Source organism: Chelonoidis abingdonii, chromosome 15 (genome assembly GCF_003597395.2).
Source record: "Chelonoidis abingdonii isolate Lonesome George chromosome 15, CheloAbing_2.0, whole genome shotgun sequence".
Taxonomy (NCBI): domain Eukaryota; kingdom Metazoa; phylum Chordata; order Testudines; family Testudinidae; genus Chelonoidis; species Chelonoidis abingdonii.
This window is the reverse complement of record NC_133783.1, coordinates 29,184,720-29,209,174: the sequence shown is the minus strand read 5'-3', so window position 1 is coordinate 29,209,174 and position 24,455 is coordinate 29,184,720. Positions and strand designations below refer to the sequence as shown.

Here is a 24,455-nt window from a genome sequence, read left to right as displayed (position 1 = left end):
GGTGTGCGAGTTGATTTATCGTCTGTGCCCCACACAAACAGGGCATAGTTGAAGGTAAGGATCTCATGCAAAACCAACATGAGACGTTTATTTTTTGCTTTTGCCCATGTGTTCGTTCATAAATTCCATATTCTCCAAGGGTAAATCACATACAGTAGAAATAAAATATTTGAAATTTGACCTTTAAATAAATATCCTAAACTACATTACAAAAAATTGGACAGTCAATAATACAGTGGGAATGGAAACAATAATATAATTTACCTCTTGTTTACATTACTAACAAATAGGAATATTCATTGCTTGAATTTAATCCCCCAATGCCTACAATTGCACTTCTATTTACCAACTGGTGTACACAAATCCAAACCAGAAAACACACCTAGAACTGGCATAGCAAGTTATCTGTATAGCCATCAGAAGCCATGGGAGGGCAGCAGTTTGTATATTTTACAAGGTACAGTGTAAGTATATCAGATCATAGAGACAAGAAGTGAGAAAAATACTTTACCATCAAAATGATGGTAAATTCTTTTTCATAAACTTTGTTCTTAAGTGTTCAATGTTGCAGTTTCATTAGGTGAAATTCATTCTTTCACTAATTTAAACCAGTTTATCACCTTCAATTTACTTACCCTAAAAAGCAGGTTCATTAACATCACTGAAGAATCTGTTGCTTGCCAACAAATTTTCAATACACAGTTCAGGATAACAGTTCCTCCTAAAACTGTTCTGGTGCAGGAGTTGACTGTGTTATTTAATATAATCAAAATCAACAGTTTTAGAAGTTTTTGTCATATCACAAAATATCCCCAGCTACATAAGCACACGTGTAAGTTTAAGCACATAAGTCCTAATGTATTCAATGGAATCCATTCATATATTTACAGCTACATCTGTTAAAGTATTTTGGGGCCTTAGAGATGACCCTAAGTTGCAATGGCTTTCCTTCTGCTCCCTGTGTAACACAAACACAAGATTCTATAAGGATGAAATCCTGACCTCAATTAAGTCAATAAAAGTTTTGCCATTAATTTCAGTGAGGCCAGGATTTCACCCAGGTTGGAGATTAGGTGTAACTTGCTTTCTGAAACAAATCATAATAATTTTGCATCAGTCTCCTTTTAGACCAAATACATCCCATTAGTGTACCTCTAATTCTGCACAACACATGTATAAGTATTCCAGTGGCAGAAAACTAATATTAAAGATGGCAAGTATGCCACTTTACAAAGCTTTTCTTTAAAGCACGTGAAAATCAGTAGGAAATGTTAACCACAACAAAATAAAGGTCAGTTCAATTATATTGAAATTGAGATAGTTAAGGTCACAATGCGCAAAATAAAGAAATGTTTGTTTCACTCTCTCATAGATTATTTAAATTACATTCTTTAAGCAGAGTACTCATAGAGCTAAAATGCTCTTTTTGACTACTACGAAGAGGAAGCTAAACGATGAATTTTTTTTTTTAATTTAGGTTGTGTTATTGAATGTTTTTCTGATTACAATACAGGTTGATTCCTGAAGCCAGAACAAGTACTGGTTAGCACTGTGCAGCCTTCTGCACTAGTCCTACAAATGTGCCCACCTCAGATCCAATTTATTGCAGTTCTAGACTCTTACTGAGCAAGCAATATTAATTGTTTGGAAATATGTTTTGCTTTTGGGGTATTGTCCTGTGCCAGTTAAATAGGTTGAGATCATAAAGCTTATAACATATTATTACACTACATATGTGATCTACTGTAGGCCAGACTTGAACAGAATCATCCAGATGCTAGAAAACTAGTTTATTTAACATTCTGCAATGAGTCCAAAAATCTCTTTTGCAAAATTGCACTGAGGATGGCAAAATAGCTAGTGTATGGAATCAATTCAGCTGGCCAATAAAATGGAATGTAAAACCAAAGAAATTAGCCATTGAATAAATAGATATCATTGAAAAAGGCACGGAAGTTCTTTTTTTTTCCTTAAAGTTATTTATTAGTTTCAGTGAGTTTATTATTGGCTCCCAATTGGTTACAATTTACATCTAGTTGGCAGTGTACATGGAATTAAGCAAAGTTTTGTATTGGAGATGACTGCTTAGTAACAGATGTCTAATGTTTCCCAACACATTCAGTTCATTTATTAGCCAGCTCAGTAAAACTAAATAATAGGGTAATTACAAATTTCTGTTCTTGTGTCATTTTCTCATTCTTTTTTGAGTGCCTGAGTGATTAAGATACATTTCAAGTCCTATTTAAAATTTATTTCAAAGTAATTCTTTGTGTTTTTATGCAGCAATCTGTTAGTTAAATAGTTGGAAAGTGGACATTCCAACATACTATGCAAATGGCCAATGCCTTCCTCACCACAGCTTCCCTGCATAACATGTATTATTCAGATTCTTACGGCTTGATTCAGTGACTGCTGTTTGAAAATAATGGGAAATTCTGTGCAATGGGATTTCTGCACAGTGACCAGCAACAGGTTGAGGCCTCTTGACAACTTTTTTTTTAACATATAACTTCAGTTAATACTAAATGTGCTGTAAAATCAGGATATTGATTGGAACTCTTTGAATTTTGGGAAGGAGGTGGTTTGGATACAAGCCCCCAGATCAAAACCTGCCAAAACAAGAACCAAAAGAAGCCTGATTTTAGTATTTGTTTTGTTTTCTGAGATATCAAAAGGATAACCATTTTTATGAGATTTCAGAAGAAATAAGGTGGCAAAATTGCTTCTATGCAGATTTGCAAAAACTCTTAGTAGAACAGCTCATGAGATTTTGTCACCATCAAACCTGAACTATAGCTTATGTTTTATTTTCTGTCCATCTCTAACATAAATGGACATTAAATATCCAAGGCAAGGAGATTAGATGCCTAAATGTTTGCAAAGACAAAGGGAATCTCTCCTATTAAAAGAGTGAGGTATTATCTTTATCTAAGGAAAAAAAGGTCTTGAGGGCAGTGGCCAGACAGTTGGCCGGACAGTTCCCATTGAAATTCAGTAGGTGTTGATTGCCTAACTCCCTTCATCTCCTGCTGCCTAAATTCTTGAAAATGCTTTAAAAGAAGTTTGGTTGCTTTGTATGGATAACTTGGATTATAAGGCATGTTTGGTTTTTTTCCTCCTATCAGTTGAATACTTTGGTGAGAATCCATGTTTGCTAAGAATAAGCTAACTCCCCCTTGCACATTTGACACATCTTTTTTTTGTTTGAAAAATTTCAATCCACTTTTTTTCCTTTGTATTTTCACCTCTCTGTGGCTGCTCATTGTACCTCTATACATTAATTACTTTATTAAATTATATAACTAAATGTCATTTTTATGGCTATCACCAACCCTTCCAGAGGTCAAAAAGGATCATGGCTAGTTCAAACAAACCTGGGGACATTATTTACAAGGCCAGATATTTAGTGTATAACCTTCTCCCCTAACCTACCTTAAACACTTCTGCGATGCAGCTGGAGAAAAGTTTTAGAATCTTTGGCATGGAAATCGTTAAGAAATATGAGCAGAACTTATGTGTATATTTTTCCAAGGAGATTCAAGTTATTTCAGATTGTACAACACACTAGTTATCACTAGAGCATGAGTAATAAACGTCCCACTAGCATTTCAACCTATCCCTGCTGTGGGGTGGGTTCCCAAGGATCTGGATGTCTCTGTCAGCAGCTGGTTCTTTGAACTGCCCAAAACAAGACATGTCTGTCTACATACATTTTTTAACTTTCACATGTATCTGTTCTCATTGAACTGCCCTCCTAATCCTTTATGACTAAATACACTTTGGAGAATATTTTTGGAATTAAGCAAATTCACTATAGAATAACATGTAACATGTAGTTGGTAAAAGTGTAACACACTGCTTCTCTTTTACATGAAATTGAGAAATCTTATTTCAATGTCGTAGACAGAATGGTTTGAACGTACTATATTTGCCCATTGTCTGTCACTAGTGGTGTGACTGAACCTGTTTCTGAGAGTGTGCATACTCCAGTATCATTCCATTTTTTGTTTAGAAAGCAGCACACAATCAAATTAATGGATAAGAAGAAAGTAGATGGAAGTCATATCCTTGGTATTAAGGGGAACTAGGATAAAGGGTTGATTCCTAATTTATGGCACGAACAGGCATGTTCTCACTCTGATATTTTTGTTTAAATTACATTATAGATTTACTGCTAGGTTTTCCCAGTGTTGAGCTATATGACTCCTGTTAAAGTTAGCTGTACAGCTAAAACCCAATGCAAATCTTTGACTGTTAGAGGTAGGGCCTAAATTTTCTTCTTAGATATGTAGGGAAAGCTTTCCATGGCCTGTTGGCCAATCTTTTTTTAAATGACATCCAGGAAATCTGAAGTAACTGACTTCAGTGAAGTTACTCCAGACTGACTTCAATTTTTTCAAGGATTTACATGCACATATATAAGGGCAGAATTTGGCCCTAAATAATTTTCCTTAAGAAACAGAATAGGATGAGAGTCTGCTTCTTTTATCGGAGTTTGAATGGGATTAGAGTTTGACTTTTACTTTTAGGAATGAAACAGAATTAGGGTGTAATTATCATTGTTAGACCAAATAGGATTGTTGTCTGGTCTGTACACTTTCTTTTACATATATTTTTGTTTCAGAATATATATAATTCATTTCTTTCTTTCCTATAATGCCCATGACAAAGTATCTGGCACACTGTACAAAATTTGTTTTGCAGTCTTCACTGAACTGACCATAGAAGACCAGGCTATTTACCAAACAAAATTAGCCAAAAAGAATAAAAAATTAAATAATGCATCATAGAAACTTAAAGATATTTTTAATTAACTTTTTTTATTAAGAGAGAAAGCCCAATTTAAAAGCTGCCATTAGAGCATCAATTTTTGTGACTCTCTACACTGAAAGATGAAGGATATATGCTTGCTGCAAAATGCTCTTTTGTACTGGGGGGTTTAAAGAGGGTTCACAGAATACCCAAGAATCAGAAAGAGCACCTGTTCATCTGTACTCTGTTTTGGGATGTTGGGGCAGGCTTTCTCCTTTCAAGTGGAATTGAATGAACTGTACATAGTTTATGGAGCACTTTATAGTCTTTCAGCATAAAAGGCATTATAGAAATGAAAATGATTTATTCCATGTCTTAGCTATGCAAAAACTGATCGTGGAGGCCTTAACAACATTTGAAAAAATGCACTTAGCATGTCAGATCCCCTGCTTCCTCAGCATTGGAGAAATCCAATCAAGTTTCCCAGGATTGGGGAAGAGGGCAGGATCCTATGCCTCCCCGACATCATGGGTTGGCCAGCATGGCACTCCCCAAGTGCATATCACATGTCCTATGTTGTGGAATAAATGACTTGGCTTAATGCATATAGAGTGCCTCATTTGATAAACCCAGTCACCACATTGTCTTGCTCCTTCCCGCCGCAGGATGGCTAATGTGGTGCTTTGTGCCTTGGCAATGGGAAGTATTCCATCATTTGGTTCAACACTAGGGCACAAATCCTTGACAGGATCTCAGCCCTACCATTACATCTAAACCCTAGAAACTATTAAATATAGCAAATTAGCCAAAAGAGCTACAACATTAGAAATCACAAACTGTAATATATTTATAGTTTAAATTCGTCCAGGAAGCCAGACTGAAGTAACATCTTCCTGACCGGATTGCAGCTGCTAATGTAATTTGTTCTTTGTTATTTAGAAATTAGATTTATAAGTAGACCTTTTATTTACCAACAACACTTAGCTTTTCTGTTGCCAGTTTAATATGCATATCATGGCTAGTATAAAATAATCAATAAGAAGACATGTCATGCAAGGTTATTTCAAGTATTAAACAGACTCAGCACTGATTAGCTTCCAATATCAGATGCAGTCAGACTGCTTTGGCCATAGGCTCAAGGTTATTGAGAGAATCTGACAACATTATAAATAATAAAGCAGAACTCAACTAATTTGTATCAGAAACCACAAGATAGGATTGCCTTGTATTATGTTTTAATTTGGACTTTGTTATATATGGCCACTCCAAACACCTTCCTCACCCCTATCCCTCTTTTTCTGCTCCTCTGTTACCTTGGAACAGGTCAACTGCTGCTTTCCCTGCCCTCACAATGTCCTTTCACTTTTAAAAGAATAACAAATGCTGGCTTGAGGGGAATAAGGTGGGAGTAAATCAGTTACATTCCATTATTGAATTAGATTAGATTATTCAGTGACAGCCCTGACAGTTTAGATAGATAGATTAGCTACATTAAAAAGATAGGTGGATTGATAGGTGTATATGATCATTGATAACATTATGACATTTTATCATGACTGTATTATTATCAGAAAATATTAAAACCTTATCTGTAGTGAGCTATGCTTACTTATTGTGTTATCATGAAATAGCACTTTGTAGGCTATTTGGATCCTCTAAATGCAAAATATGGGCATAAAATTAAATATTGTATATCGGTAAACTCACTAAACAATTCCTACCCTGCATGCTTGTGTTCATAATCCTGTCAACATTACTTTCACATACAGTTCTGTGTTCCTGAATGTCAAATGTTGCATTTGACTATGCACTAGGGACTTTTTTGGCAACTGAATGCCTCCTTGTCCAAAGTTTATTAAGCGGGTGGATCCTGTTCATCCATCTGCCTTCTGAGCCTTCTAAAAATACCATAATCCTCAACAAGGAGATATTTTAAGGGATTCATATTCACAAGTATATTTGTGGGAAGCTTATTTTGGCAGGCCTGCATGTGTCAGATTTGCATGCTTGCATAGTTAGTGCTTTGTGAGCTTTTATTGCAAGCCACTTGTACACAGGCTAAAGAGAAAGCTTCAGGACTGTCGGATACTAGCTGGGAATTTCTGCTCTAAATAAGCTTATAAATATAAAAGAAGTGAAGATACATTTTTAGGAATGTTAATATGTGTCTGAAGTCATTCATTTCAGACATTTGCATGCCAGCCCTCAGCTTATTGGATCTGATTTCATAAAACTTGGCTGTGATTGCTCTCCAGGGACCTTAATGATCTTGCTACTTTCAATAAACATTTATAGAAACTACTGCTAGCCTGTGGATAAGGGAAACCCATATGAGAGACTTTATCTTCCAGAAATACTGAAAGGCAAAACAGTCCTGAGCAGAAGATTAATAGGAAGTGTCAAAATATAGCATTCAACTGATAACTGGAATTGAATTACAGCACAAAAATTTGTTTTATAGACACATAGTAGAAACTTTGATTTTCCTACTTTGGGGGAAAAAGTGCAAATATATGTTATACTTTACAATTGGGACCAACAAAACTATGAGTGTAAACAAACACAGACTTTGACACAAGATGGAAGTTAACCAGGTAAATCCTGTTCCACACTCATGCCATTCAGGTACAATCTTATGCAATACCCAGATTTGCACCTCTAAGAAATTTCCATTTTTTCACATAAAAAAATCCAGATATGAAGCTGAAGCTGCCTTCTTCGCCAACCTGAAACTGTCTGATTTCAACATCATTGACACTCTTGGAGTTGGAGGTTTTGGACGAGTTGAACTGGTAGGTAACCTTTCTTTGTTTTTTAAATAACTTTGGTGTCTATATAATTGTATTGTTCTGGGACAAATGTGTCTTTCCCCTCTTTTAGTCGTTCCTCATTAGAGGATTTGATTTACTATAAATTAACTACATTCCAGGATTCTAAATTGTCCAGTAACTGAGAAAAGCTGTATTCAATTTTAGAGTTAATAGGAATGAATGAACTTCAAGCAGTTAACCTTAAGGAAATCCCATCACTAAGGGCTGCATTCATTATGCCTTCATCCTCCAGTGTAGTGTTATGTTTAAACAGTACTACCTATGAACATAGCTTATGTTTTATTTAAAAAAATGATATGGATGAACATACAAATGTTAAAGATAAAATGTAAACAGAAATCTAAAATCTTAATTAGCAATAATTGAAAAAAACAATTCAGAAGCAGAGCCAAATAATGCCATTGATTAACAAGAAACCTGGATTCTGTAGATATTTTGGAATATGTGGTTCAGTTGTAATAACCGAAATTCATAGAAGAATGTTCTTTGCAAAATTTGTAAGGAAGAAATATAACTGATGCAAAATCTCCCCATGCATTTTGGTACATATGGATAGTTTTTTCATTAAAAGCAAAGATTAAGCAGGGAAAAACATGAGATGTTATCAGTTGAATGACCCATTTGAAATATCAAGTGAATAAGAAACTTATATTAGTAACTGGAGGTTAGTTTATTTACTGTGCTCACCAAGGAGTCCCTGATATACAACACTAGTTCAGTATGTTAGGAACTCCTATAAGTTATGTACAGTGCAGTAAACAGAGTTACTGATGCCATCACAAAAAAGAATGGGAACCCCCATTCCATAGAAGTATAGGGATAAAGCACTATTTTTACATTAACCCCTTAGTGCTTAGATCTTGAAAATCAGCAAAAAGCATTTGTATTACTGCTTATGAAATATTGTAAAAATAACACTGGAATGTTTGTGAAAGTAGCTAAAAGCCAGTAAGTTCAATGTTAAAACTGTGACCCTCAGATTTACATCATTTAGCTGTGCCTTGTGACTATAGCTCATACGTTATGTCAGGTCAGAGTACAGAGTGTCAATGAGAACTTTGACTCTCCTGACTTCTGTTAGTTTAGCAATCTTAACTTAGTCTCAACATTTTGTAATATTGAATGACATATGTTTCATTTGTTTGGTTTTATTTTTGAGAGGGTTTTATTTGGTCTGTTTTTATTTTGTTTTTGGACTTTCATTTTTATTAAAATTTAACCAAAGATGATCCTTCATGGGAGTTTTAGAGTTGTTGTTTCTAGGACTCTAATCCCGTAAAGATTTCTGGACTAGGACATAATTTGAACTGTGTTATTCATAGCCAGTGACGATGTCTGTGCCTCCAACTGTTACAACATTAGTCAGAAGTCATATTGTGTGGGCAGGACCTAAGTCAATACCTATTATAGTATGCAAAACAGGACTTGGTTGAGAAACAAGAGCAGACACGGCAACATTGGTGCTATAACCTCAGTGCCTATATAACATAGGAAAGCCTTAAACAAGCTTGTCATCATATAGCAGGGGTGTAATTTGTTGCTCAAAAATGTTATAATTATTGTGCTTCTCCGGAAAAACTGTGATCAAGTAAAATGCACTGTATTGGAAAGAACAATGTTCATAGTTTAATCTCAGCTTTTGCAGTGATAGCTTTCCCATCCCCAAGGTGTGACGTTAAGCCCTTAAGTAGTATACCCAGTGAGGAGGTTAGAAATTGGAATGTCTGGGATTCAAATCCTGGCTAAAGAGCAAGAATGTTACTATTGGACTGTAGTTTAACTTTCAGATATGGTTTGTATAAATATAAGGATGATACTCCAGACACCTCTGTGAATGCTAGACTGTTTTGAGAGCTCATCCCTTGAGTCAGTGTAGATGCAGATACATGTCTTTTGGCAAGACAGTCAGTTACTTAATTGTCAATTCTATGGAGATTAGAGTGGAATTGATTGGTGTTTTTTGTAGCAAAAAGTTGAAATGTAGTAGTCATATAAAATCATCTGTAATGAAAAATCTTAGCTGTCAAATGTGGTGATGTGGTCTTTCCTGTGTAATTTTGTTGTCTGTATAAGTTAATAGACATTTCCAGTAGGCTTGTATTGTTATACATGGAGTTTGTACAGTTTTTCTTAGATATCTGACCTCTGTTCCATATTACTCTTATCATCATGGGTGCCATTTTTGTCCTTTTTTTTTTGCCCCCAAACAGACTTCCTCTGTAGTAAGCATCTATCAAAGTCTTTCATTGGAAGGAGAGACCAGAAGAGACTCCAAAGTTGTTGTCACTGCTATTCCAGCCATTGACAGTCTTCTTAGTTATAAAAAGAATGGCACATTTCAATTAAGCAAAAACCAAACTAAGCTTATGCTTTTCTATCAAGCACACACCATATGCCAATTCTTTCCTTCCACATAGAACCATTAAAGAACTCTTGGCTACTGGTAAAAGGGACTGTTAAAGAATTCCAATTTTCTCACTCTTCTTCTACTGGCAGTTTGTTGGCTTCTACGTTGTTTGACGCATTCACTTAGGAACTCAGTCCTCCCTTCCCCAGTCACTCTGCCTGATATGTACATCCAAAATACACACTTGTGATCAGACTAGTGCTCACTTTACTTAAGACAAAGAACAGCTATTGAATTAATAGACTTCTGATGCTGATACCGCTATGATGTCACTGAGGTAGAAAAGGAAGAGCTGGAGCTTCACTTTTAACTGCAAGTGAACATGGAAGTGTTTAATGCTATGTAGCTGGGACAATATAACCAATGGAAACTATAAACAGAGCATTCATCCCTGAAAAATACTTAATAGATGTATTCAAACTTACTTTGTATCAGCATGCACTGCTTACAGAGTTAATTGCCAATAAATTCCATTCCGTGTTTACATCGTAGGGCACTCAGCTGGAGTAAGCATGGCTAAAGCAATACTAACATGTAAACATGCCAAAAATAGCGGGTTTTTTTATATGACAAATAGAGACATAAGAGGTACATAACTACACACTAAAGTGAATTCACAACAAAAATGTGATACCTGGTGGAATATACGGACTGAATGATGGCCCTGGAGGCAAGTTTATAGAACAACCATAAAATAGACAAAGTGAGCTAAGGGTTCTTATTTACAAAGTGTTGAAATTGTGTCTTGTATTCCTAGTCCAAAATATATCAAAGATAAACAGAACTGTTCAGACAGCCCACAAGCTACACATGTATTAGTCTTGAGGCATACCCAGAGCTACCCTCTTATATTGCTAATGTCTGCCAGGTAGGTAGAAACTACTCCAGGAAATATCTTCCACAACTTGGTATCCAGTTGTCCAAGGATGTGAGAAAAGGAAGTAAAACAAGATATCTCAGTTTTTAATTATATAACCTAACAGGAAAAAAAATTCACACAATGATGCTGATTCTCCTAGGACATCATTGTGGGGAAAAAGAAGGAACTTTTTGACCAAGCTTAGCTGTAGTGTACAAAGGCAAATCCCTCAGCGCTGTCTAGCTCTCTATCTTACTGTTGACTCATTACATGGCATTCATCAAAGTTATATCTAAGCATCTTCCATTGAGGCAACAAACTGTGCATATGGTGTATGAAGTCAAGTTACTGAACATTAAATTGATATGAAATATAAAGAAACAATATGTAAAATAAAAATGTCTTTGTGGTTTTTTCCCTGAAAAATAATACAATTGTCTTATTTTCTGAAAAATATCTTGCACATTTTCATTCTTTTGGGGAGACCTAAAATTTAAATGAATGTTGTTACCCATAGAATGTCATTTTCCATTAAGGTCCACCACATGTTCACCTGCCCTCCAACATCAGGTCATATCTTCTCGTTTAGTTATTTCTGTTATTATTGCTCTCTGGTTTCCTCCTGATTTCAATCTTTTTTTAGAGCTATCTGCCCCTAACTCTACATATTTTAGACTTAAACACAGGTTATTCTTGTCCGCATTGGAATAAGTATATCAGTTTATCTAGAAATATAAATATAAATTCAAAGCTGCAAGAAAACTGAGTCAAGTGAAGGGGCACTGAGCACAAGGAGAGTAAAAATCAGTTCCTTATGTTGTTATCACTTCAGAGATGCTTGACTATCACTCAGAGACCTTGCCAGGTGAATGGCAAAGAAAAAGTTTAAGTTTCTAAAGCTGTGTTTATAAAATTACAAAATTAGTACCACTGCTCCACACTTAGTCATAGACATGAGTGAAACCATTGTCCAATTTGACATCAGATCTGAAACTATAGTCAACTTTTTAGGTCCTGTATGTCAATCAAAACTATTGACTATGAAAACCTCATCTTTCCCACGTCCCATTTTCATAGATATATAAGTTGGTAGTGAGCAGTTGATATACCTAATATTCAAGTATAACGCACTGCCAAAGGGCAGCATCCTGTTATTGGTGCCATGTTGACAAATAAATAAAAATAAAAAATAAATAATTGGAGATATTCCTATCTCCTAGAACTGGAAGGGAACCTTGAAAGGTCATCGAGTCCAGCCCCATGCCTTCACTAGCAGGACCAAGATTGTGAAAACCAAATTATAAACAACTGGGTAATTTAGTCTAGTCTTTTAGGTCTCAGTTCAGCAAAGCACTTAATTATGTGTTTTAACACTGTGCGTGTACTAATGTTCCATTACTGTCAATGGAACTTAAGCACATGCTTAACTTCTTTGCTGAGATGGGATGGACTTAGGCATATGGTTAAAGTTATGCATATGCTTAAGAATTTGGCTGCATTGGGTCTATACAAAACAGATTTTAAACAGACAGTGTGGGCATGCTAATTTACATTTTAAGAGATAGCTGGCCATGGAATTATTTCTAGAGTGCTATTAAATTTGTTGCAACCTCTAGGCAAGGGCGGCTCCAGACCCCAGCACGCCAAGCACGTGCTTGGGGCGGCATGCCGTGGGGAGCGCTCTGCCGGTTGCCAGGAGGGCGGCAGGCGGCTCTGGTGGACCTCTCGCAGGCGTGCCTGCAGAGGGTCCACTGGTTCCGCGGCTCCAGTGGACCTCCCGCAGGCGTCCCTCCTGCACATGTCCCTACGGAGGGTCCGCTGGTCCCGCGGCTTCGGTGGAGCATCCACAGGCACGCCTGCGGGAGGTCCACCGGAGCCGCGGAACCGGCGACCGGCAGAGTGCCCCCTGCGGCGTGCCGCCATGCTTGGGGCGGCGAAATGGCTAGAACCGCCCCGCCTCTAGGCATTTTTGTAAATACTCCTTTTTACGGCTTTCCAGAAGCCCTACTTGATTAATTAGCTGGCTTGGGAAAATTTAATTTTACTCCAACAGGATGACAGAAGTGAGATTCTGACACTTATTTGGGTATATTTCCAAGTGTATAGACATTCTTTCTGTTTTTGTATAAGCAGCCTTTTCTTCGTCCCTCTTTTTTAGTTTGCAAAGAATACAAGGTTTAAAAAAAGCAAGCTTTCTGTGTGTGCGCATGCACACATAGGCACACAAGGAAACAACTAAGGGCCTTATCTTGGAAGGTTCTGAATTCCTTCCTTAAAAAGAATGGGTATTCTGAATGCTGTAATTGGCACGGAAGATGATTTTAAGGCTTTGAATGACACTATCACACTAGGCTTGAATACTACAGAAAGTGGATTTTCTTTATTTGTCTTTCTCTGGTTTTTAATATTTATTGAAAGCATTGTATTAAAATACTTTGTGAGTGTTTCTTTTTGTATGGAAACTTTTACCCAGAAGGAATGACACGGAGTTCCAAAAATGATGAGGTATTGTCTGTGGCACATCTATCAAACTAACATTTATGCTTAATTTTCTCGACTGTAGTGGATAGGTGGATATGAAAAGGAAACAAATGAATAAGGAAGAAAGAGTTTGATTGCTGTTATGTTTGTTTTTTGTTTTTGCCAATTGGCCTTGGTAGGTTGAAAAAAAATGTTTAAGATTAGTGAATGAAATGATTTGAAAACTTTGCAATTTACAATCTATTTGGGAGTAATAAGTCCAATAATTATAAATAATGAGTGAAATCCTGGCTCCATTGACATCAATGGCAAAACTCCAATTGACCTCAAAGAAGCCAATGGGTAACAAAGCTTGCTCTAACAACAATGCATAGAAAGAGGATTTGTTTTAAGTCTAGATTTCTTAATTAAAATGAAAATAAAATTGAGCATGTGAATGATTGTAGAAGTGAATATTATTTTCAAGAAACACAGTAATGTGATTTTTATTTTGTTTAATATATATTACCTAAATAACACTTATTCTGGTACTTAACTTTTATTGAGATGATTTTATGCATGGAACGGTATGTATTACTCACATGTTTTCTTCTGTTCTTTCCAACATCTTTGACTATAAGACTTGCCTCTAAGGTTTATACTGGGACAAAAAGTTAAATAAGTACCCTCTGATAAAAGCATATTTGCACATGTTGTCAAAAGCTTGAATATAAATTCTTACTACTGGAACCAAAATAAATTGTTAAAGATTGTTAGCAAAGTGCAATATTTGATTAAGTGGGTATGAATAATTAAATAGGCAAATTAATTTTAATAGGATCATTAGCATGTGTGTTTACGAACACTTGTCCATACAATGTAAAATTTTACAGGTGATTTCCTCCCATGTTCCATACCATTCAAATTTAAATTGTCTTGCATAACAATACAATATTTAGTGCTTTCCACAACAGAGGTTTGTCATTTAATTGAATCTAATCTTTTTCAATAACAAGGAAATAAAGCCATTTGCAAGTCCTGCTATCCACCACAAACTCAATTCTAACTTTTTTTTTTAAATTTCAATCATCATACAATTAAAACAAAGCCAGAATCTCTAAGCAGGGCCAACGAGGGTGTGGGGGAAGAGAAGCCGGTATAAATTACCAGGGCCCGCCAGTCTGGAAGGGGGCCCGGGGCCTGTCTTCCCCAGCTTCGTCGGCCCTGTTTAGTCAGTCCACCCTTGCTGGTGGGCCCAAAAAATTTTTTTCACTGGGGCCCGAACCTGATCTCGACGGCCCTGTCTCTAAGGGCTAGAATCTGCCACTTCTTACTCATGCTAAATAATATCTTGCTCTGTGAATAGCCCACTTTAAGTGGACTACTCATGAGATAATGTGCTGCTCAGTGACCCTGATCCAGCAGATTTAAGCACATGCTTAACTGCAATCACATAGGTAGTCCCACTGACTCCAGTGGGACTACTTATGTACTTATAGTTAAGAACATACTTAAATGCATCCTGGATCAGGGCCAACTTTAGTAAGGGTGCAGAATCAGACCTTAAGTAAATGGGTACAGTGTCTTCAAAACATTCACTGTACCAACAAAACTGGAATAGTGAATGCAGAAAAATACTTTGAGGCAGATATCTTCCCACAATATTTTTGCAAGCACAATTTGTAAAGTGAAAGAGTTACTATTTATAGAGAAAACAATTTCATGTTGTCCCAATATGAATATTTTTGGAATTAAAAATATGTACTCTTTTACTTGGGAAAAAAATATTTGCTACTCCTGTTCATGCAGCAGTTCAGCTGTTAGGATTAAGATAACTCAGCTTCCATTCTCTTTAGCCTGTCTGTACTCTAAATGCTATGCTCAGTGACAGCTGCTGCTATTTTAGTTGGTCAAACATACATATTTTGGAGACCAGAGAAAACAGGAAACCTTGCAGATGGCAGGAGAGAAAAGGCACTTGTATTTTAATTGGTGGATACAGTTTTTGAGTGGGTTATTACTATCACGATAAAGAGATAGCAGGATGAGCATGTAGATTTCATCTGTTTCTGTCCATAGCAATCATAGTTTTCTGAGTTTTGCTATATTAAGATATCTCTATTAACTGTATTACAGGGTAACTGCAGACAATTTCAGAAGTGTCAGATGATCCAGCAGATCCTCTTTTGATGAGAGGTATTACCTGTGCTAATACAGGCAACTTTAAAGGGATACATTAAAGTAGTACCAACTAGCTCATTTAGAGTTTATGTATGCAACACTATAACTGAAGTTTCTGTACATCCATAAAAAATCACTCTGATCTAATGTTTTTTTAAAAAGGGCCTAGAGAAATCTGTACCTTTTACTTAAACAAATTCAACTTACTGTATAGCTTCACTTACCTAGAAGCTAGGACAGCTATTATCCATAATTTCATTCTTCCAGGATTCGTAGCTAGTAAACTAAGAGGAGACATACAGATAGGAAGCTAGGATGGTTTCTTACTGAGAGTTGCTTCTAAAAAGTTGCAGATGAGCAAAAACAGTTAGAAATTTAATGTGCAAATATTTTTACATACATCAAAAACAGCTTGGAGCTTTTCCAATTTTAATTTTTAAAGCCATTGAAATTGCAAATTTCATATCAGAATACAAGACTATGAATACTAAAAGTATCACTATTAATGAAGCTGTCAAATTATTAGGAGTGGCAGTTCAGCCATCAGCACACACTCCTGTACCAATCTGGAAGTGTCAGAGGAATATATCATTTTAGTGAGATTCAACTCCACAGTCAACAGGAAATGTCAGAGCCATCTTACCATTGCAGATTGGAAAAAGCAAAAAGCACTGGTGCTACCTAGATATCGTCAGTTGATTCTGTATCTAACTAGACCCTCAAATTGTGAAGCAGAAATATAAAAAGACAAGCAAATTCTCTTTTTCAAGGACGCTGACATAACTTCCACTATTGTTTCTCATTGTTTTACCTAGCTAAGCAACATGACCCTTTGTTTTTGCCTTTTTGGGTTTGGGCTGCCAGGTCTCAGCCATGCCTGAATCTCAGCTTGATGCTGGAAGAGATGAGCAACTTCACCATCAGGGTAATGAAATAGAAATAGAGCTGAGCCATATCACTGTACTACTAAAGGCACCATAGCCCATATCACCTCAACTAATAATCTGCACATGAAACAGCAGCAGCAGAATATAATCTACAGTAACCCTCAGAAAGAAAGAACAGAGCTATTCAAGAACAACTTTGTGCATCCCTGCCACAGTCCACAGGCATTTCAATAATATCAAAGCTATAATAGTAAAAAAAAATTGCACGGTTATCTGACTTCCATTCATCACAAGAAGACGAGAACAGTCTCTGTACCATACTGTAAACCCAGATTATGACAGAGGTCAAGAACATCATGAGGACTCCAGGGCCCGCTTTGACTAATCACAACCTCCTCAGTAATATTCACTAAAAAATCCTTCCTTTGGAAAATTATTTACATTCTAGTAAATATATGTTAAGGGTTAACTATTCAGGAGAATGAATGTACATGGCAGAGGGGCATTGCTGGCACATGATGGCATATATCACATTGGTAGATGTGCAGGTGAACGAGCCCCTGATGGTGTGGCTGCTGTGATTAGGTCCTATGATGGTGTCCCTTGAATAGATATGTGGATGGAGCTGGCACCAGGGTTTGTTGCAGGGTTTGTTTCCTGGGTTGGTGTTTTTGTTGTGTGGTGTGTAGTTGCTGGTGAGTATTTGCTTCAGGTTGGAGGGCCTGTCTGTAAGTGAGGACTGGCCTGTCTCCCAAGATCTGTGAGAGTGAGACATCGTCCTATTTTCCCATAAAGACCTTCTTTTTTTCCATGCTAACCATTCATTTGGCTGAAAGTCTGAAAAATGTTTTCAGGGTTAAAAGACTTATTTGTCTGTGAATTATAACTGCCTTAAAAAATCAGTCTTTGCACGTACTGTGTGTGTTGGAAGCTAAAGCATTTTACACATCATAAGCAGAGCAGCAACTTTGGAGTGGTTCCAGCAGAGAAACATTTCAGTTTAAGCTGAGTGAGCCATCCAAAAGCCAATTGAGGTCTAATGAAATAAGAATTCAGAAGAGTGAGAGAGGCTAGATCTGTTTTCTTCTGTTCTCCCAGATGTTAGCAACTTGGCCTAGCTAATTTTGTATGGATATTGTTCTAATTATTGAAAGCTCTTGACCTCTTCCTGAATGGATTTTTTTAAAAAATTCTTTACAAGGCTCTGGCTCTAATCCTCAGGCTCTGAACTGTCATTTTTAAACATTCCAACAGCCAAAGAGCAGAAAACCCTTACGCTGTTAAAGACATTTTGATCAGTAATATTTTGTCAAAGCAAAGAGGTTAGAAGCTGTCATGTGAATTCATAACTGTTGGCAGCAAAGTGATGCCCATTTCAGTGAAATGTCCTCATGTTTTCTTCAAAGGAGCTTGTCACATTAATGGACTTTAAGAATGTGTTCAGGTTTGCTTAAAAGAAACCCGTTGAACTTTAATATTAATGACTCAAAATATTGTAATAAACAAATGATAATGAAACATGGCATGACTGGACTGCCATGTGGAATGGTAGTGGTGTCAGCTTTGTGTATGGGCAGAGGCTCTTATTTTTCCATACCACTGACCCATTCATGGATTTTGAAGACACCTCCCTGGCACGATGGCAGCCTACAAGGGAAGAGCAGTTTATATTGTGTCTCCCAGGCATACACAACCATTTGCACTTCTTTGCTTTGCCCCACTTCCCCTTCCTTTGTTTTGTTCTGTTTTTTCCTTTCCTGTTTTTTACTGCTGGATTTCCCATTTTGCTCTGAATTTCAGCCGGCTCCCTTTTAAAGCTCTTCCCATATTGCTATGGGGGAGGGAGGGAGGAATTACCTTCCCAGAAGTACACAGGAGGTTTGGCTAGGGACATTGATAGTTATTTATTGCATCTGTAGCAGGTGCCCAGTGCAAGCTAATTGAGGTAGCAGGAGGGCCAGATTTGCTGCTGCAGTTCTAGGCACTATCCGGGTGACATCTAACTGTATTCTTGCTGCACACTGCCTGGAAAGGTGAGGGCTATGCTGTCTGGTGCAGAAAGAGACTTCCCTCACTTAAACCCACATTCCACACATGATGATATGGGGCTTGGTGCTGATCATGAGTTATATTTTGCATGAACAGGCGAGGGATAGTCTCATGTTAAGAATTTATTTTTATTTGTTTGGGAATTGTTCTGAACTTAATCTGATGGGTAGCTTGTGTTGGGGGGAGACAGCTGGCTGTTCTCCCTAGTTCTGTTACTTTAATTTATGCTAATTAAAGTTGCAGACACAACTTTAACCAAATCGCTATATTTGGTGTCCTATTCACTGCAGTCTCTAGGCCAATGGAAAATAAATGGAAACAATTTTTCCCATAGCATTTTTGTTGTTACCGTTTGAGGCTGATTTTCAGTTTCACCTCACTCTGTGTCATTGGGATGCACTTAATTTGCAAACGAAGAGTCCTTCAGAGCTGTCTAATCTAATCCATCTAATCTAATTTTATCTCTCAACCTAGATTTTTATACATCACCCTTCAGCATGGAATCTGAGCATGAGTTCTGTCTCCACTCTCTGCCTAATTCCTTTTCCTTTGCATTTCAGTGAGAATTAACAGTATTACTTCAACTGTGTTTACTGAAAATGTGGTGGAAAGAGAAACAGGAATTCTGCTTCATAATTTCATTTGCAACAAACAGATCAGAGAAAGAGGAGCAGTGCTTTTAGGCTTTGTGTTTTTAACAAGTTCAATGAAAAAGGGACCTTGCGCAAAACATAAGCATAGGGACATACACTCCTCAGTATACTGGGAGCTCTCTAGACTGCTCTAATACAAGATCCAATGTTCAGTCTGTTTTGCATTCCACTACTCAATCTGTGCAGATTAGAGGGAGCACTGAAGTAGTGGACCTGATATCAGAGCAACCTGGAGATCTTTGAACACAGTGGGAGGTGTGAAGTGTTGCTTGGATTGGACATACACACACATACACAGACACACAGATCTTTGAACAGAGTGGGAGGTGTGAAGTGTTGCTTGGATTGGACACACACACACATACACACACACACTGTGTCTCTGGAGTCCTGGACCCTTCAGTGAATATAAGTTCTGAATATTGTCATTGCTTATCTGGTTCCAACTTCTCTACACTTTTTCCTTATACAGTCTCTGCCCCTTCACCAATTTAAAAAAACATAATATGTAAAAGGCTCTTTACCTGGGTAGTGAGAGTTGGCATCCACTTCTGGAGACAAGTCCTTTGTTCAGATCTATGCTGCTCTCAAAGCTGAGATAACTGAAAAGAAGACTGTAGAGGGGTGGAAGGAAGGATAAATGACCACTGTGCTTTCCAACCTGTAAAGAACTGATAGGGAGAAAGGTCAACCAGTAGCTACTGTGTCGACCCTCACAGCTACTTGTCATAAACATACGGCTAAGGGTAGCATAAAATCCCTCTTTACCCTGTAAGGGGTTAATTCCTCTTTTACCTGTAAAGGGTTAAGAAGCTCAGGTAACCTAGCTGACACCTGACCAAAAGGGCCAATGAGGGGACAAGATATTTTCAAATCTGGGGGTGGGGGGAAACAGGCTCTGTCTGTCTGTTCTGTGGGCTTTTGCCAGACACAGCTCAAGAAAGCAAGCAATCCAGCTCCTATGAAGTTAGTAAGTATTTAGCAAGGAAATGCATTAGTTTACTTTTATTTTGGCTTGTGTTTTCCTTTGGGTAAGAGAGAGGTTTATGCCTGGTTTTGTAACTTTTAAGATTTTGCCTAGAGGGGAGATCCTCTGTGTTCTTGAGTCTTTTGTTATTCTGTAAAGTATTTACCATCCCAATTTTACAGAGAGAATTCTTTTACCTTTTCTTTAATTAAAATTCTTCTTTTAAGAACCTGATTAATTCTTCATTGTTTTAAGATCCACGGGTTTGGGTCTGTGTTCACCTGTCCTAATTGGTCTTTGATATAAATGACATAACCTTAGCAAAAATCCATGCTATTAGAATGACCTACTAGAAGGGGAAGAGGAAGCATGATTTATTGTTATCACCAGTCATCATAAAATTTTAAAAGTTATTGATCTGAAAATCACTCAGATCATTACAAATGTTTATTATATGTCAAAGTTAAAAATAAAGGTAGGCAGTAGTAATGCCTTACAAATAAAATTCACACACAAAAAATTCTGTGGTTTAGATTAGGCTGAGACAGGTTGCTGGTACTTTAGCTTTTGTATTGAATCTACTAATGATTTTCTGTTGACTCCATTGTTTATATATTAATTGTTTTTCTCCGAACTATTTGTCTATTAAAAAAAATGACAAAAGAAAACAAGTCCTATTTGTAATGCCTGCAGTACCACCATGGATGGTGCACTGGCTTTTGTTTGAAATTATTAATGTTGGCAGCTGTTTTCTCTTTATTGAATGCATAATTCTGATAGAAAACTGAGCAATTTGGGTACCTGACAGAGCAAACTAGATTTTGCAATGTCACTGTAATAAAGAAAACTACGTTATTTTCTGTTTAGTCTCTCTTCAGCGTACTCTTGGGGAGACAGGTTTTACTACCTTCAACCCTTTCTAGGTGGAACCCTGCAATCCTACCTCTCTTAGATTGGATCTCTGGGCTACAGACCCCCTGTTTCCCAACTCTTTGCACTGCACTGCACAACAGGCTCAATTGTGTTTGGCACCTGTATCCTCTGGAAACCTTTGACAGTGACTGATTAAAGTCATTCGAAAATAGCTTCCTCAAAACAAAGCATAATTTATTTACTCAAAAGTATATCGTACACAACAAAAGGAATAAAACAAAAAAGTCCCATGTGCATATTTTCCCTTATCTAAACTTTACTCTTTCCTTGCAAGCTTTGGTACGTTCTAGTCAGCCTGGTCACTTCCATCTCTGGATTGAGAGAGAGAGAGTCTGCTTGCTGCTGTTTCTGTGTGTCTCTGTCAGTATCTTTCCGTCGGAAGCTGCTGACAGCCCTGTCAATCTGCTTCTTTCAGGATACTGTTATTAAGGTTTTAATATCCTCTTTGATCTTAAGCTCAGGTCTGGAAAAAGTAAACTTTACAGCCTGGCAGGAGCATTCATCAATTAATAATTTCTCTGTTGTTTCCTCGAGGATCATTGGTATTCCCTGGACCGGACTGTTCATTATCTTTGCCATTGTTTTATTTCCTCTTTGTTCTCCCACTTTGAGTCTCCTTTGATTTAACTCTGTGTAATCAGTTAGAATAATATCAAATGGGTGAGTTGAGGTATATATGATATGTATGCAAAATAATACACATAGCCCCCTCATTTTCCACATGCAGTAAATCCAGAACTATTCCCCTCCTCCCTATTTTTAAGTTGAATAGGCATAAGGCATAGCAGTGCAGCACAGTGCAGTGTAAACATAACGGAGTAATTGGGAAACCTTGATGGATGAGTGACAAGAAAGGTTTCTCTTAATTTGATGTGGATTGTATAGGTCTCCATACTCAGTCTCTCATAAAATGAGATGGCAAACATAAGCTTCATGTAAAAATAATAACCGAGAGTCTTGGTGTGGGAAGCAAGAACAGTTCTTCTGGAAAAACAAAAGTTTCATGTGGGACTGAAAATGCTTGCAACTATAGAGAAAATAAAAAACCACAAATACCAGGACTTAAATTATACTGACACAACAAGAGGTTTTTAAGAAAAGACTGTTTCAAAATTTAAAAACAGACGTACAACCACCTAAAGATATATATCCCATTTATTGCAAAGCAAAGACAGGCAACCACTTGTATCAGTGGCAGTGGGAATACTTATAGACCATCAGCATATCAATGTATGCCAACAGCAAGAAACATAAGCCAGGAAATCAGAGTCTGAAACAAGGTGCTTCCAATGCACGTAGTGACAGAAACATATGTAAAAGTAAAACCCTCAGAAGTGTTATCAGAAGGGTCTAAGTAATGCTAGCATGTTCAATCCATCTTCAGATTTTCTTGATCTTAAATTCATCAATCTTACACTGTGTCATACAAACTTGTCATGAGATTCTGTAGCCTTTTTCCATGAGGCAGCAAGCAAATATGACATGTCTATGACAATGTGAAGAATTATAATATAACCATTTCTGTAGAGACAGACCCGCTTGCAGAACTCACAGATGCTAAACATAACACCATAGCATGAGACAATCTTGAGCAGATTGGATGTGAGTCCACGTCAGAGTCTGAGCACACCCTTGGTCTTCACAGTTTACCTAAAACAGTCAGCCATGCCAGTAAAATGGACATTGGGTCATTATATATAAAAATTCTGAAGTAGAATTAAAAAATTAGAGTTTATGATAAAAAATGTTTATGTATAAAAATGGATCATCATGTATTAAACATTGTTGCTGAATCACATGGGAAAGTGTTGCTCTTTAAGTAGTGCCATTTGGTGTACATTTATACTAGCTGAGGATCTACCCCTTGGTTTAAATTTAGTATATCCATATGTGTTACCCTGGCTTTAGAGAGGACAGCTGTTATGTCCAGTAAAAGCTCTGATTCTGAGCAAATTAATCTACATATTTTTCCACTCTGTTATTACACAGTTGGCATGAACTGAACCATTTAAAGTGTCTTCATAGCCCGTCAGCAAGGATTGATGGGAAAGTGGAAAGATTTAAAGATTATAGTTTTCAAAGACAGGCTAGGAAAAATTTTGAAGGTGACTTTTCTTAGATCAACCTAGATCTTTTTTTTCCTTTTCTCTTAAGAAAATATGGTTGTCCTTTTTTTAATAAAAAAATATTTTTTTTAAAAAAATAGTTTCTGTTTCATCCACATTATGTCCCTCCCTCAGAGACAAACTGGAGTTCTGATCTGGCCTGCATTTCAAAATCCTGGGTATATTGATAGAGAGGTTGTAAAATGAAACCTGAACATGAAAGCTGGCTTCATCTCTGTGTTTTCATAAAAATTGCCAAATAGCATTTGTACCATACACTGTACTATATGGAAAAAATATAATTATGTGCACTCTTCACAATGTGACAACGTGATGTGATATGACTGGCTTACTGTATCAAGAGGAGAAATTTATCAAAGTAGGAGGCCAGATGCGTGAATTATCAATTTATTCTGTCATTTGGTGATAGCTACAAGGAAACTGGTTGGAGGTCAATTTTCCTTTTCAACTGCATAAAAGATCATGTGGATCAGTCACAGCACCTAGAATTATTAAGTGCATATGTGCTTGTCTAGCAGTTTGTAATTATATTCCTTTGTTCAGCATGGGAGGTTTTTGTTTGTTTGTTGCCTTGAGTGGCTAGACTATAAGATATCACTTAGCCAGCTCCAAGGAATCTTACTAATTTGTGGAGAAGGAAGGAGACAGGACAGATCCCTTCTGTTAGTTCTGCATTCTTGAAAACCCTTCAGATGCCATTCCAATAAGTTCTTATCTGTGAAAGCAGATGAATATATCAGGCCAAATTCTCTATTGACTTAAACCCTATTCAACTCCATTGTCTGCTAATGGATACTGATGTCAATTCACAGGATGTAAGTCAGTGCAGAATTTGGCCCACTGCATATAGGGAGATGTTCTGAGGGATCTTAAGTGATTCCTGTGCTTAGGCTAAGCAAAAATAAATAAATAAATAAATAAACTTTACAGACACCTGTTTTCTTAACAAGAAAAATAGTTTGTTGAGGGTCAAGGGTAAAAGTAAAGACATGCCAGAGCAGCACCATTGAAAAGCTAGCTTTCCTCATGCATTTAAACCTTTCAAGAACTCTATTCCCTTGTCAGAGTCAGTGGAAATGTTATAGTTATAGAAAAGGTTTTTATTAAAATTGTACACTTATTAGAACCAGCATCGTTATGCTGTGAATATACCTGAGAGAAATATATAATGCTGTTGTGGTTGTTTTTCCTCTCAACACAGAAAGTTGTTGTAAATGGCTTTTCAATTCAATGGCATATCGTACTAGCAAAAGTATCAGTGGATATGGTGTAGCAATATGCCACATTTAGAAATCTGGTTTGCAGTGAACAGATCCAGTGAGTTAAAACTTGTGTTTTATTAAGGCATAA

At 37.0% G+C, this 24,455-nt stretch overlaps 1 protein-coding gene across 3 annotated transcripts in view; it reads left to right on the top strand.

Annotated features, from left to right (window-relative positions):
- Positions 1-24,455, top strand: part of PRKG1 (protein kinase cGMP-dependent 1) — a 952,768-nt gene that overhangs the window by 897,769 nt on the left and 30,544 nt on the right. For all 3 annotated transcript variants that reach the window (XM_075072659.1, XM_075072658.1, XM_075072660.1), the window contains one exon: positions 7,448-7,544. In XM_075072659.1, coding sequence (XP_074928760.1) covers positions 7,448-7,544 — 97 coding nt within the window. The remainder of the gene's footprint in view (positions 1-7,447; positions 7,545-24,455) is intronic.